The sequence below is a fragment of the Amblyomma maculatum genome, unplaced genomic scaffold (assembly GCF_055883805.1).
Source record: "Amblyomma maculatum isolate TAMU_Amacu unplaced genomic scaffold, ASM5588380v1 scaffold_15, whole genome shotgun sequence".
Lineage (NCBI taxonomy): Eukaryota > Metazoa > Arthropoda > Arachnida > Ixodida > Ixodidae > Amblyomma > Amblyomma maculatum.
In genome coordinates, this window is record NW_028146740.1 from 11,697,042 (window position 1) to 11,710,758 (window position 13,717).

Below are 13,717 nucleotides of genomic sequence, written 5' to 3' on the forward strand. Positions count from 1 at the left end.
GCATGTAGTTAACAATATTGCCCCAATACTCACCTATATTTTTAACATGTGTTTGAAATCGGCAATGTTTCCAGCTAAAATGCAGTGTGCAAAAGTTACTGTTCAGTACAAAAAAGGAGATCGTAATGAGCTAGGAAATTACAGGCCCGCAGCTACTTTGCCGATCTTTTCAAAGCTGTTTGAAAAAGTCTTGCATTCGAGGATGGCAAATTTCATTGAAAAACATAATCTGTTAACGCATACCGGTTCGGTTTCCATAAAAACAAATCAGCTGAGTTAGCGCTGATAGAGCAGAAAGAATATATATTAACGGCGTTTGAAAACAAAACGTTAGCTGTTGGCATTTTTGTGGACTTTTCTAAGGCCTTCAATTTAGTGGACCATAACATTTTGCTTAAAAAATTAAGTTATTATGGCATACGAGGACAGGCACTAGCTCTTATTAAATCTTATCTAATAGAACTCAAGTTGTGAAAATAGGTACTTTTACATCGAACGCTAAAACCGTCCATTGTGGAGTGCCGCAGGGAAGCATTTTCGAGCCTTTACATTTTAATCTATATCTGAATGATGTCATCAATATTAACTCCGAAGCAAAATTTATTATCAATGCAGACGACACTAGTATTTGTTTCGACGGCAATTATAAAAATCCCCTTGTTGAACAATGTAACAGTGCAATGAAATCGCTAGAGGAATGGTCGAGAGTGAATGCAATGAATTTCAAAAGCTTTGGTGTCACCTTTTCCGCTAACCTGTCCTAGGATAATCATGCAAGTATGTTCTCAGCAAACAAAGGCAAATAACTGGTCGTTTAAAATATATCCTTCCCACACGCATCAAACTTTTGTTTTATAATTCACTTTTTCAATCAGCGTTGAACTATTGCCAGTTACTATGGGGAAACACAACATCCACTAATATAGGACACATCCACCTGTTACAGAAAAAGTATCTCCGACACACATACAATGCTTCTCGTACTGCTTTGGAATCAATTTTCTTTAAGAACTCCGGTGTAATTCCAGCTGACAATCTTTATCATTTAAGTCATATGTATAAACAGGAAACCCACAGGAATGTAAACAATCTACGTAACCTATCCCAAATGCAGGACAGAACTCAAAGTTACATCACGAGACATTTCGAAGAATGGTCAGTACCGACGTCGCGTTCAAATTACAGGAGACCCAATATGAACAATTTCAAATTACTATAATTCTGTCCGTTTTGATCTTTTCACGCCGGTAGATGTAGTTGATTTCTGTGTAGTATTGTCTAGCCATACTGGTGTTTTTATTGAGTTCCTATGTTGTTTTTGTTTAATTTTCTACTAATAATTGCTATGTTTACATAATATAAATATGTATGCGTATGCATGTTTTAATGAAGAGTATGTGTACATATGTGATGCTGCCATGCTGCCGAAATAAAGGATTGATTGTGGACCCGTCAAGCTGTCCATGGAGAGATTTTTTTTCTACAATCCCCCCATCTGTATTTCATGGCAAATTCATTTCATTTCAAATAGCGCTGTGAAGCCACTTCTAGTGTAGTTGGCGTTAGTTAACTGTAGTGTAGCTGGCATTGCTACGAGTAATTTGGAGACTTCCTGCTGGTCTATGTTAAGCTTTGCTACAATACGTGCTAGGCAATGACGCCTAAGACGAGGGCTACAAAGCCGTTATTCCGCAGAAGAAGGAAGTGCCGAGATCAGAATATAACGCCCTTCTGGGGTGAATATGGGATATCGCACAACCACAAGAGTGTGCGCCAGCATGCCATTTCCTTAGCTCTGCGCATGAACACAAAGGTCCCGGCAGATGTCGACGACTAGGCAAAGCTTTTGCGCGGGATTATGGCAAATGCCAATGGGAAGGTGAACCACAGCCGAGGTAAGAACATTGCAAGTCCGGTGGTTAGCTACGATTACTCCCTCAGCAACGTAACCGCGAGATCGCGACGGGTCGTGGTCCCGGATGGATGGGAACGTTAGAGGTTGCTGAGGTTGTTTCGCGGCTGCAAGCTGAAAGGCCCGATGTATGCCAACGGTACTTTCTAGTGAGGGTAGCTGTGGAAGCGGAGACTCCATGCGCTGAATGGCGCGTAGGCTAGCGAAAACCAGGGCGGTCTCTACGGGCACCGCTGCAACAATCGGTGCCAGTGCAGTCGCTGCGACAAGAGGAAAAATGCCGCTCATGTGTACTCCCTCAAACCATGGTACTGTACCACATACAGCCAGCGAAATCGCTGAAGACTCGTCAAATGCTGCGCATGTGAGACCATGCGAACAGCTACTTCGTGAATACAACAACCTCAGCCAGTGCGATTGGAGCCAGAAGAATCTGTGTGAGGGGTCCGGTAAGTAAGCGTTTGGGCAGTGCGTCAGCGGCTGCGTTGCCTCGCAAACTGTGGTGGCCCGGAGTCCAAATGATGCCTTTGGGTGCCTGTCTCAGAGCCTGTCTAAGAAGGTGGCAGGCTAACGGTGATACCTCGCCGGCCACATAATGCTACCAGGCTCGTCGTGAGTGTTATTGTTCTCGAATTCAGATCCGCGGCGGCCAACAAAATGGCGACCTTTTCTGCCTGCGCCGAATTTCAAGCTCGATTGGAGAGCCCGTTCCCGTTGAGGTCCTGGTGAACTATACAGCTGCCGTATAGAATCCGGAAGGCGACGGCCCTGCCACGTTCACGTAGTAGAACCCTGTGCCAGTACCGTGTTGATGTTCGAGCGTCCAAGCGCGTGCTGCTCGCGTACCTTTATGCGTTTGCATACTCGTATTTCAAGGGAGCGGTTCTTCCTCTGTATAGGTTGGCAAGGAAGGTTGATGTGGCATCCGCGTGGAGAATCAGTCCTCACTGAACCGCCAGGTCGGAACTGGGCAGACAGTTATCCCACTGGTCCTCAAGGATGTGTGTTGTGATGTGAAGGGTTTGTGTCCCTTACACCCTGTGGTAACGTAGTAAGTAGTAGGGGTGTCATCACACCACGGACACGAGTCTAAATACTTGGTCGGGAACATGAGGTGCAGGTGTGGAGGTTAGTTTACGTGTTGGTCTGGAGGCGGCGCGCGTTTCTAGCCTCCTCGCCGTCAAGTAGGGTGGAGGGAATCGTGTGCGCTGCATCTACATCCGGGGAGATGATGCCGCGACACCGCAGCGCCCGGATGCTGCTACGACCGAGGAAGAATGTTGAGCGCTCCCAATAAACAGCTTGGGCTGTCCTCGGTGTGTCGTTCTTCATGGCCATGGCTCTGGCCCGAACTAGCAGCGTGGCTCTCCGCTCTGAGAGCCGAGCCCATGAGAACCCACACAGGGTATTTCATGGGGGAGTGGTACATTCATCAGATAAAATTTCGGTGGATGATATGAATGATTATCGGTCGGCTTCGTCCACAATGGCATTTGACAGGTCATTCCAATCCTTTCCTTTTTAACATAGACGGATGATAAACGCAGAGCTATACTCTCACGAAGCAACTAAATAAATATTCTGAACAAATATATAGATAATGAGAAATCGGTTGTTGATGTTTGTTCTTTTTTGTAAAAGTGATATTATGCTATGTATCACTGCAATGCCTCTGTAGGGTGTGTCGGCCTCGTCAAGCCTTTCCACTGGCTTTTTGCCGGCGCAACCAACATCCTCAGGATGTTAAATAAACATTTTATTATTCTTATTCTTCTTATTCAGATGTCCGGGAGGGCGAGGGTTGCCAGCGTCCCCGTGGTTTGTGCGGTCAGAGAAGTGATGGGCGGAATTGATAATGAAGTTCAGGAAATGATGGTAGTAAACCTTATGGAACAAACAGAGTCTAGCCATCTTTCGGGTTTTAGCTAAGGTTGGCAGGTTAGTATTGCGCTTTAGTTCAGAGATCAATCAAACAACAGAATTTTATTTCCCAGAAATATCTGGATGGTCACCCCGGGATAAAAGCTGTGCATACAGCTTGACAAAGGCCCAGGGGACCAATATATGACAGTAACGAATATATGAAAAACAAGTTCTCATTGTTGCACAACATGAAAGGTACATCAAATAGCATAACACATTTCAATCGCTTGCAATAAAGAAAAGAGAAAGAAACAACACCCTAACAGCATATTTATAGTATCAATGTTACACTATAATGCATACTAAAATTAAAACATAAGCACTTAAATATCATATTCAGCATTATGACTCGCAATATAACAGCACATAACAAGGTGAAGGAAAAAATGAAAATTAAAGTGGTACAAGCAGATTAAGTGATTACATTGACACTTCCGCAAAATGAGTTTTCAGCTCCTTGGAACTAAAATAGGTGGTGTGCTTATATTTATTCAGTACATGCATATCGTAGATTTTGAGCCAGTAACTGCAGTTTACAGTTTGTTCTGAAATGTGGTATTTCCCATACACCAGTGCTCCTGGTGTTAACAATTGTATTTCTTTAGCCCAAGGATACGAGATTTTCTAGGATGTTTTAGCACTATAATCCGTTTCATACTTAGCTGTCAACGCAGCCAAGGTTACGGTGATTGTTTGAGATCATCATCCGCATCATAATCTGGTGTGTCAAAAATAAAATAGAAATTCATTGACAACCAAAGTGAACATTAGTTGATATTATAGTAGATGATGTGTTTTATTTCGCTAATAGACTGATGTGTCTTTTACGTTCTCTAGAACTGAGTGACGTATATTTTTCGTTTTCTTTGGCGCCTGTTGTATCAAGTTTTCTAAGCTGAGTTTTTGAAATCGCCGTGCCTGTCACCTACTCGCTTTGTTTCTTCCCCCGCTGCGACTTCGAAAACATCGCCTGCTCGCCTCTTTTCCGAGGTGAAATCTACAATGTTTTCTAAAGAACACAAGGCGGTGATTGTTAATGTCTACGCAAGCATAAGGAAGCGCTGCCCTTCAGAATATTGTGCGTGACGTTCTCGCAGTTGTGGGCAAGATGACCCGGGTTAGCCCTCGGACAGTTGCGAGATTTAACAAAGAAGGTCTCTCTGGTGGAGCGAAATCACCGCAAACAAAACCGAAAAGGATGGCAATACTCGCAGTGTGAAGTACGACAGCTTTACGGTCGACGCCATCCGGCAGAAGTTGCATCGTATGTATACCGAAAGACAAATGCCTACTTTGGACAGTATCCTGCATGAAGATAACGGAGGTGCCCATTTGCCGGATATTATCAAAGGCACATTGTGGTGGCTGCTGAAAAAGATGGGCGTCAAATTCGAAAGAAGGAAGCGAACTCTCGCACTCGTCCAGCGATCCGACATAGTAGACTTGAGGCGCCGGTATCTCAGAGCTATCAAAGCATAACGGAGCCAAGGGAGGTAAGCGCTTCGTTTTTAATGATAGTTTAGAGAGCGACATATACATTATTTGCCTAACCTTATTACACCTGTGTATGTCCTGTACTCGTTTTGTGAAATCATTAATACTCTTTTTACCACAGCCTAAAATACGAATCAAATAGCGATGACACTGAATCGCGGATGTTGCACCGATTATTCGAAAGCATTACAAATATAATTTGTTTTGATCAAACACTACTCAGTTCGAATGACGAATTGAAAGGCCATTCAAATGTTTGCAGTATTTGCATGCACAATGTTTTATATTTCTATGACGAATACTTTGATGACAAAGCTCAATCGATTTTTTTTTACCTGCCTCCCCGTGCAGGTGCACCATGTAAACTCAAGCGATATTTTATCTGCCCCCCCTCCAGGTGCATCATATACCTCGATCAGACGTGGGTGAACGCTGGCCACACCAGGCAACAGGTGTTGAACCACAACACTGTCAAGTCATCGCAAGATGCCTTTGTTAGGGGCCTGACTACAGGTCTACCAGCGCCATCGGGGAACGGAGGCCGCCTGATCCTCGTTCATGCAGGCAGTAGCCTCACAAGCTTTGTGGGCTTTGATGCCAGTTCACTGGCATCAAAACATAAACAATTTACTACGTTTCTTGACGAATTTCGGTTCAGGAATCATGTCGTCATGATAACGGAAACATGGTATCATGAAAAAAGCCTGATGTTAACATTAGCAGGTTACAAACACTATTGCCAAAACCGAACTGAGGCACGTGGCGGTGGCGTCGCCATGCTTATCAGAGATGATGTGTGCTGCGAGGTGATGCACCATTTCACGCATAGTAATACTGACCTGGAGGCGTTGTATGTTTCTAGCGGGAAAAATATATTGGCAGTGGTATATCGCCCTCCTTCTGGAAACAAAAATCATTTTTTTACCTTCATCGAAGAACTGTTGGAGCATGCTTCCTTTCATGAATACCGTCTGCTATTAGGAGGTGTCTTTAATATTAACTTAGCTGGAAATGACTGTCATTCTCTTCATTTCAGTAGCAAACTGTTGCCGTCTGTCTTTCATTCTGTCATCAACACACCAACGCGAGTAATCGAGAATGGCGAATCTGTTTTTGACCTTTTCATTGTCAACCAAGACACCGTCGTACACTCCGCTGGCACCATATGCTATGACTTAAATGACCACTGTCCAATATTTATTGTGTATTCCAGCTTTAGGTCACAAAAAAAAAACGAGCAAGGACGAACCCATGTATAGGAGCATATCGAAAAGTAATCTGGAATCTTTTCCGGGACGCCTACTATACAACGACTGGTCTCCTATTTACAATGAGAATAATGCCTCTGAAGCTTACAACAAATTCCTAGTCTTGTTCTGTGACCATTACAATAAATGTTTTCCATATAGGAAAGCAAAAGTAAAGAATAAAATAAGAAAGCCGTGGATAACACCCGATCATTTGAAGATGATTAAGGAGAAACAAAAACTGGTCCAAGACTTCTTGCGTGCCAGAGAAACAACAGTACTAACAAACTTCAAGAAGTATCGAAATAAATTGACTGCAGAGTTAAGGAAAGCAAAGTTTGCTTACTATAATAACATCCTATCTGATGCGTCAAGAAATGGTCCTCAGAAAGTGTGGAAGGTCATTAACGAAATTCTTCAAAGACAACATCGCAAGTGCAGCCCTCTTGAGATGTCAAAAGATGGCAAATGTATTTCGGGTGTCGATTTAGTCGAACATTTCAATGCCCATTTTGTAAACATGATGAGACTAACCTGCGACGAAACAGGGTCAACGACTAGGTACAAACTAAATCCAACCGTATTCCTCGAGCCAACGAACGAAACGGAAATTTGTAGCACGTTTCTTAACCTGAAAAATACCAGCTCAACAGATGTCGACGATATTCAGATCAAGCCCGTCAAGTTCGTAATTGGCGTTATCTCGCCTCACCTAGTATATATTTTCAACCTGGTCCTCACAACTGGCTGCTTCCCAAGTCGCATGAAAGAAGCAAAAGTATCGGTCATCTTTAAAGGCGGCAAAGAAAATGACGTTACGAACTACAGGCCGGTGTCTATACTGCCAGTATTTTCAAAGGGCTTAGAAAAAATCTTGTTGGTACGCATAGAAAAATTCTTCACTTAACATAATATACTACGAGAGCATCAGCATGATTTCCGTCGAGGAAAATTGACTGAAACAGCACTGTTAACGATGAAAAAACTTGTCATCAAAAACATTGAATGCAAAATGCTTACTTTGGATATTTTTGTGGATTTCAGCAAGGCCTTTGATTTCCTGAACCACAAGCTTTTGTTGAAAAAGCTGAGTGCTTACGGTATCCGCGGTGCATCGCATGTGTTGTTTGAATCGTACTTGAGTGATCGGAAGCAGTGTGTCAGTATTGGGGACCACTCCTCATATTTTAAGAGTATTTCTTCTGGTTTACCACAAGGCAGTCTACTGGGGCCACTGCTTTTCAATGCATATGTAAACGATATTGTTCAACCGAATTCTGATGCCTGTTATGTTCTTTATGCCGATGATACCAGCATGTCTGTTTCTGATCATGATATACAGGAAGTAGTTGCAAAAGCGGAAACTGAGATGTCTAAGATAATCAATTGGTCCAACGCCAATGGTCTTAAGATCAACGCAAATAAATCTGAAGCCATAATTTTTAAACCAAGAAACAAACAGGCTGCAATAGATCGTCCTTTAACGCACGGTACAGCTACTATTGAAGTTGTTAACCAACATAAGATTTTAGGAGTGACATTTTCGGCTGACCTGACATGGTCGCACCACATTGATTGTTTGAGCAAATCACTGTCATCAGCTGTGGGAGTACTTGCTAGATGTCGTTATTATCTGCCTGAAAAAGTAAAAGTTCACATTTACCACGCATTATTCATATCACATTTAAACTATTGTTCGCTCGTTTGGGGAACAACAACGATCGGCAACATTAACGCAATTTTTCTTTTACAGAAAAAAGCTCTTCGTAATATTGTTATTGTATCGTATTACCATCCGACAGAAGCACTGTTTCTCAAGTATCATATAATAAAAGCACAATATTACCTACAATATCGCTTAATATATACTTTCTTTTTTGCAAACAATGTTCTTCAAACGTTTTTAAAGAGCTCCGCAAGTTTAAGCAAACAAAAAAGCGACGACCGCCCCCGCAGCTGTGACAAGTGGTTTGTTCCGCATCGGCGTACCGAATATCTCTGTCAATCCTTACAATACCAACTTCCACTTCTTCTCAATGACTATGAAAAGAGGGCAATATATTTCGAGACTTTCAATAAAAAAAGATTGCGACATTATTTTGTAAACAAATGAACTACTTATGTTTGAATAACCATGCTCACTTTGTGATTAGTGTTGTACTGACATGTTAGAATTCTGTAGGGCTTTATAAGTTTCATTGTGAATTGAGGCATAACGCAAATTTCTTATACTTTCCGTGAATAACTACTGTTTTGTTAACTACTGTACTTTGAATTTTTGTTAGATTTTGTTCGAACGGATGTTAAGTTGATGTGAGTCTACACTGTAATTTACTGTGGGACAACTGCTGCCATGTTTGGGCCCTCAGGCACCCTTCAATCTATTCTAGAACAGCTTTTTTCGCCTGAGGGCATTCAACCTCGAGTTGAAAATAAATTGAATTGAATTGAAATTGAATTGAAAAGCCATCAACGGCATCAACTCGGAAGATTCAAATCCCGGCATTGCTCACAAAGAAGGGCATATCCTGGTCAGCAGACATGGTGCGAGCCGAGCTGCTCGATTTGTGCAAAAGAATGACGAGAGGACACACCGTGTATACGATCGAGACACTTGCCGCAAAACATGGCCACAAAGTGTTGCGTCTGCCTCCGTACCATTGCCAGTTTAGTCCCATTGAGCAGGTGTGGAGCATGATGAAAGGATTCGTAGAAAAGAAAAATAAAGCTTTCACCTTAGCTGAAGATGAGGAGCTTCTGCCTCAGACTTTAGCACATGTGAAATAACGGAACGTAGCCGGCGGCTGGAGGCCAAAGGACTGCCCCTTTATTGATAGGTGTGCTTGGTTTTATAACAGAACCGCACTGATTACAGATCATGATACGCAAGAATGCGGCACGTGTAAACAGTCAAGCTTATGCTATACATCAGCACGCGTACCTGATAACACTGCATCCCCTCCCCCTAAGCTGGAGTACGTAAGACGATCTGGGGGCTTCCGCAGGCGAGTCGAACGACGTGGTGGTGGTGGTTGTTGGTCTTCGGCTTGAGAGCTGACTTCCGGTGCCTCCGTACCTTGGCGAGTTTCTGCCTCCCCGGAACTAGGCTGAGCTCCGTCGTTGGTCCGGTCAAGGCTCTGCTTGTTAGGTGATGAACCTGTGACTAGTCGTGGCCGGAGTTGGTCTACGTGGCGTCGTTGCTGTCCCTCAGGTGTTTCCAGTGTCACCATGCGTGCTCCCGTTGTGGACACTACGGTTGCCGGCATCCATCTCCGGGCAGACTGAAACTGGCGCGACCATACATGCCTGCCAGGTTGAAACCGGGCCGGTACTTCTGCTGCTGCTGGAACCGCTTCGCTCGAACCGTCATGTCTTATCACCTTGGTATCCGTGATAGAAGCTGTCAGCCGGGTTCGGGGACGGAAGGCCAACAGCCGTTCCGCTGGCGATTTTCCTCCTTCCAAAGGTGTCGTTCTATAACGGAATAAAAACTTGATTAGTCGTTCTTGCAGTGTACCTGTTGGATTCTTCCGAAGCCCTTCCTTTATTGTTCGCACGGCCCGTTCCGCCAACCCATTTGACTGGGGATGGTATGGGGCGGTTCTTATGTGTTTCACTTGGTTTTCCTGCAAGAAACTGGACATGGCGGAGCTTGAAAATTGTGGTCCATTATCCGATACCACACAGAATGGCAAGCCAAAGCGTGCGAAAATACCTCGAAGTACTTGAATGGTGACCTCCGCTGTGGTCGTTTTCAAAGGTATGGCTTCAATCCACTTTGTCTCAGCATAAACCAGCACAAAAATTTGGTAGCCCTTGATGGGGCCTGCAAAGTCCATATGAACCCTGTACCAGGGCCTGTTGCTCACCGGCCAGGGACTGGGAACTTCCGCAGCCGGCATGGGCCAGCATTGTATACATTGCGGGCAACTTCGAACCAACACTTCGATGTCCCTATCTAACCCAGGGTACCAAAACAACGCCCGAGCCGTGCGCTTCATGGCACTGATACCGGGGTGACTGTCGTGCAGTTCCTTTAGCATGCTTTGTCGCGCCGCCTCCGGCAACACTACTCGATGACCCCAGTAAATCAGGTCGTGACTGGCCGCGAGCTCGTTGCGGCGAGAAAAGTATGGCATCAGGTGTTGCTGTGCTGCTGATAAATACCGTGGCCAGCCATGTGCGATCCACCACCTGATCTGATGAAGCGTATCGTCCGAGCCGCTTAGGTCCACTAGCTGTTGAGCGGAAAGGGCGGTGGAATTGAGGCTCTCCGTATAAAGTACGTATTCCATGGGTTCTTGCCCTCCTCGGTCTTCCATGCACGGCAGTGGAAGGCGACTGAGAGCGTCTGCGTTAGCATTAAGCTGTCCTGGCCGATACTCCAGATCATACTGGTAAGCCGCCAGTAACAACGCCCACCGCTGAATTCTTCCTGCTGCCATTTGCGGAATCGGCTTTTCCGGGTGGAACAGACCTGTCAGTGGCTTGTGATCCGTCACCAGAGTAAAATGTTTCGCCAACAAATAATCTCGAAACTTGGTAACGCCGAAAACCAAAGCCAGCGCTTCTTTCTCCAGTTGCGAATAATTCCGCTCCGCAGGTGTCAGTGCTCTTGAACGGAACGATATGGGATAGTCCCGGTTTCCAATTCGGTGTGACAACACAGCGCCGACCCCCACTGGCGAAGCGTCGCATTCAAGCCGCAACGGCTTGTCGGGGTCGTAGTGTACGAGAAGCTGTGCTTTTGCCATAGCCTGCTTTGCTGCCTGGAATGCTTCCTCATGCTCGCATCCCCATTGCCATCGCGCTCCTTTAGTCAACAGCCTATAGAGTGGAACCAGCGTAGTGGCAAGGTTGGGCAAAAACTTGGCGTAATATGTGATCAATCCCAGGAAGGATTTAAGCTGGCTCACCGTCTCCGGTCTGGGTGCGGCTGTGACGGCTTCCATATTCTCAGGGGGGTGTAGTCCAGTTGCATCAATCTTGTGGCCCAAGAACGAAACTTCCTTCTCGCGGAACCTGCATTTGTCACGGTTCAGCTTGAGCCCATTATCACGCAGCCGCTCGAAGACTTGCCGGAGAGTTGAGTTGTCGTTCTGTTTTTCGGCAATAATGATGTCATCTAAGTACACCTTGACGCGAGGGATGCCTTGTAGAACGGACTCGAGGCGACGCTGGAACAAAGCTGGAGCCGATGCGATGCCGAAAGCGAGGCGGTTGTATGCAAACAACCCTTTGTGGGTGTTTAACACGGCCATTTTTCGTGCGTCGTCGTCCAGTGGAAGTTGATTATATGCGTGCCGTAAATCCAGAGTGGTGAACACCTCCCCTCCGTACAGAGATGCGAAGATGTCCTCGATTTTTGGTAATGGGTACTGTTCCAAATGTGTCGCCTGATTCACGGTTAGTTTGAAGTCACCGCACAGTCTAATTTCACCGTTCCGTTTTACTACGGGCACGACAGGCGTAGCCCACTCGGAAACTCTCACTGGTGAAAGCACTCCTTCCTGTACCATGCGGTCAATTTCTGCCGATACCTTTTCCCGAAGCGCGTAGGGCACTGGTCGAGCCTTGAGAAAGCGTGGTACCGCGGCCTCTTTTTTGTGTAGTTTCACGGGCGGCCCCTTACAACGACCCAAACTATCCTCGAAAATTTCCGGAAACTCCGCCAAAAGTTCGACTGTCGCTGCGTCACCCTGAACCAGATGTACTTTCTGCGGCGCACATTCTTCCAGTAGTGCCATGCCCGCATTCTGGAAGGCTTGGATGGTGTTCCGGCCGCACAACAAAGGCCCGTCGCAATCCACAACCACGAGCGAGCTGTCCACTTGCGTGTTACCGCATTCGACTTTCATGGCCACTCGGCCAAGGACCGGAAGCGGCCCCAGGAAGCACGATAAGCGCAGTGCAGTCTTCTCCAGTGTCGGCCAAAAGTCGCGGTGGTTCTCGAATACCTTCCTTGGAATGACGCTGACAGTAGACCCTGTATCCACGAGCATGCGCAGGTTCCGACCTTCCCAGATGAAATCCCTTTCGAATGGCCGTACGGCCTCGTTAGTACTGTAGCTGTGAGCCACCAAAGCGTAGAGCATATCTTCTTCACTGCCGTCGCTGCCGTCTGCCTCCTTCACCGCGTATGTTCCTGAAGGGTTAGCGCGACCACTGGAGCACATCCGTGCTAGGTGTCCTTTCCTACCGCACTTGTGACACGTCGCTTTCTTGTGTCTACACACTTCTGAAGCATGGTTCGAGCCACATCTCCCGCATTGCGAGGACTCGGTCGTGGATCCTTGCTTGCGTCTGGATTTCTGCGGATACCGGCTGTGCTCCCGTACGACGTTGGCAGCCGCCCCGTTGTCATTAAAGCTCCTTTCTTGCATCACCCGGACATTCGCCTCGGCGGTTTCCGCGGCTAGAGCAAAAGCTTCTGCCTCCGCCAGGCTCAGCTTCTTTTGCGATAACATATGCCGTCGAGCTTGTTCGTCACGGATTCCGCAGACAATCCGATCCCGCAACATGCGATCCAAAAACTTATCAAAACTGCAATCCTTGGCGAGACGCCTCAGGTCGGTGATGTAGTCCCGTACCCTTTCGCCGTCCGCTTGGTTCCGCATAAAGAAAGCGTAGCTAGCTGCTATCTCATTGGCTTGGGGATCAAAGTGATTGTCCAGGAGCTGTACGACGGCTTCGTAGCTCAGACTGTTCACCGATTCCGTCTGGCACTGGCCTTGAAGCACGCGCACCACGTTGTCACTCAGGGCCGACACCAGAAGCGCACGCTGTTTTCCTGGATCTGTGATGCTGTGGCCCTCAAAAAAGGCCTCCAAACGAACACGGTAAGTGCCCCAGCTACTAGTCGTGTCGTCGAACTCGGGTGGCCTGGCTGCCATCGTGCAGCAACTATCCCATCCTCGTCGCCACTGAAATAACGGAACGTAGCCGGCGGCTGGAGGCCAAAGGACTGCCCCTTTATTGATAGGTGTGCTTGGTTTTATAACAGAACCGCACTGATTACAGATCATGATACGCAAGAATGCGGCACGTGTAAACAGTCAAGCTTATGCTATACATCAGCACGCGTACCTGATAACACTGCACATGTGTCAAAGGAAGACTGGCAAAACTTTTTTGTACACGC

At 46.1% G+C, this 13,717-nt stretch overlaps 1 protein-coding gene across 1 annotated transcript; it reads right to left on the reverse strand.

Moving 5' to 3' along the window:
* Positions 1-3,046: 3,046 nt before the first annotated feature.
* LOC146172042 (uncharacterized) lies at positions 3,047-13,469 on the reverse strand. The gene is made up of 3 exons (XM_084586239.1): positions 11,493-13,469; positions 9,518-9,857; positions 3,047-3,285 (listed from the first exon to the last, which is right to left on the reverse strand). The coding sequence occupies exons 1-3, from the start codon at positions 13,467-13,469 to the stop codon at positions 3,047-3,049; spliced, it is 2,556 nt and encodes an 851-aa protein (XP_084442365.1).
* Positions 13,470-13,717: the final 248 nt, after the last annotated feature.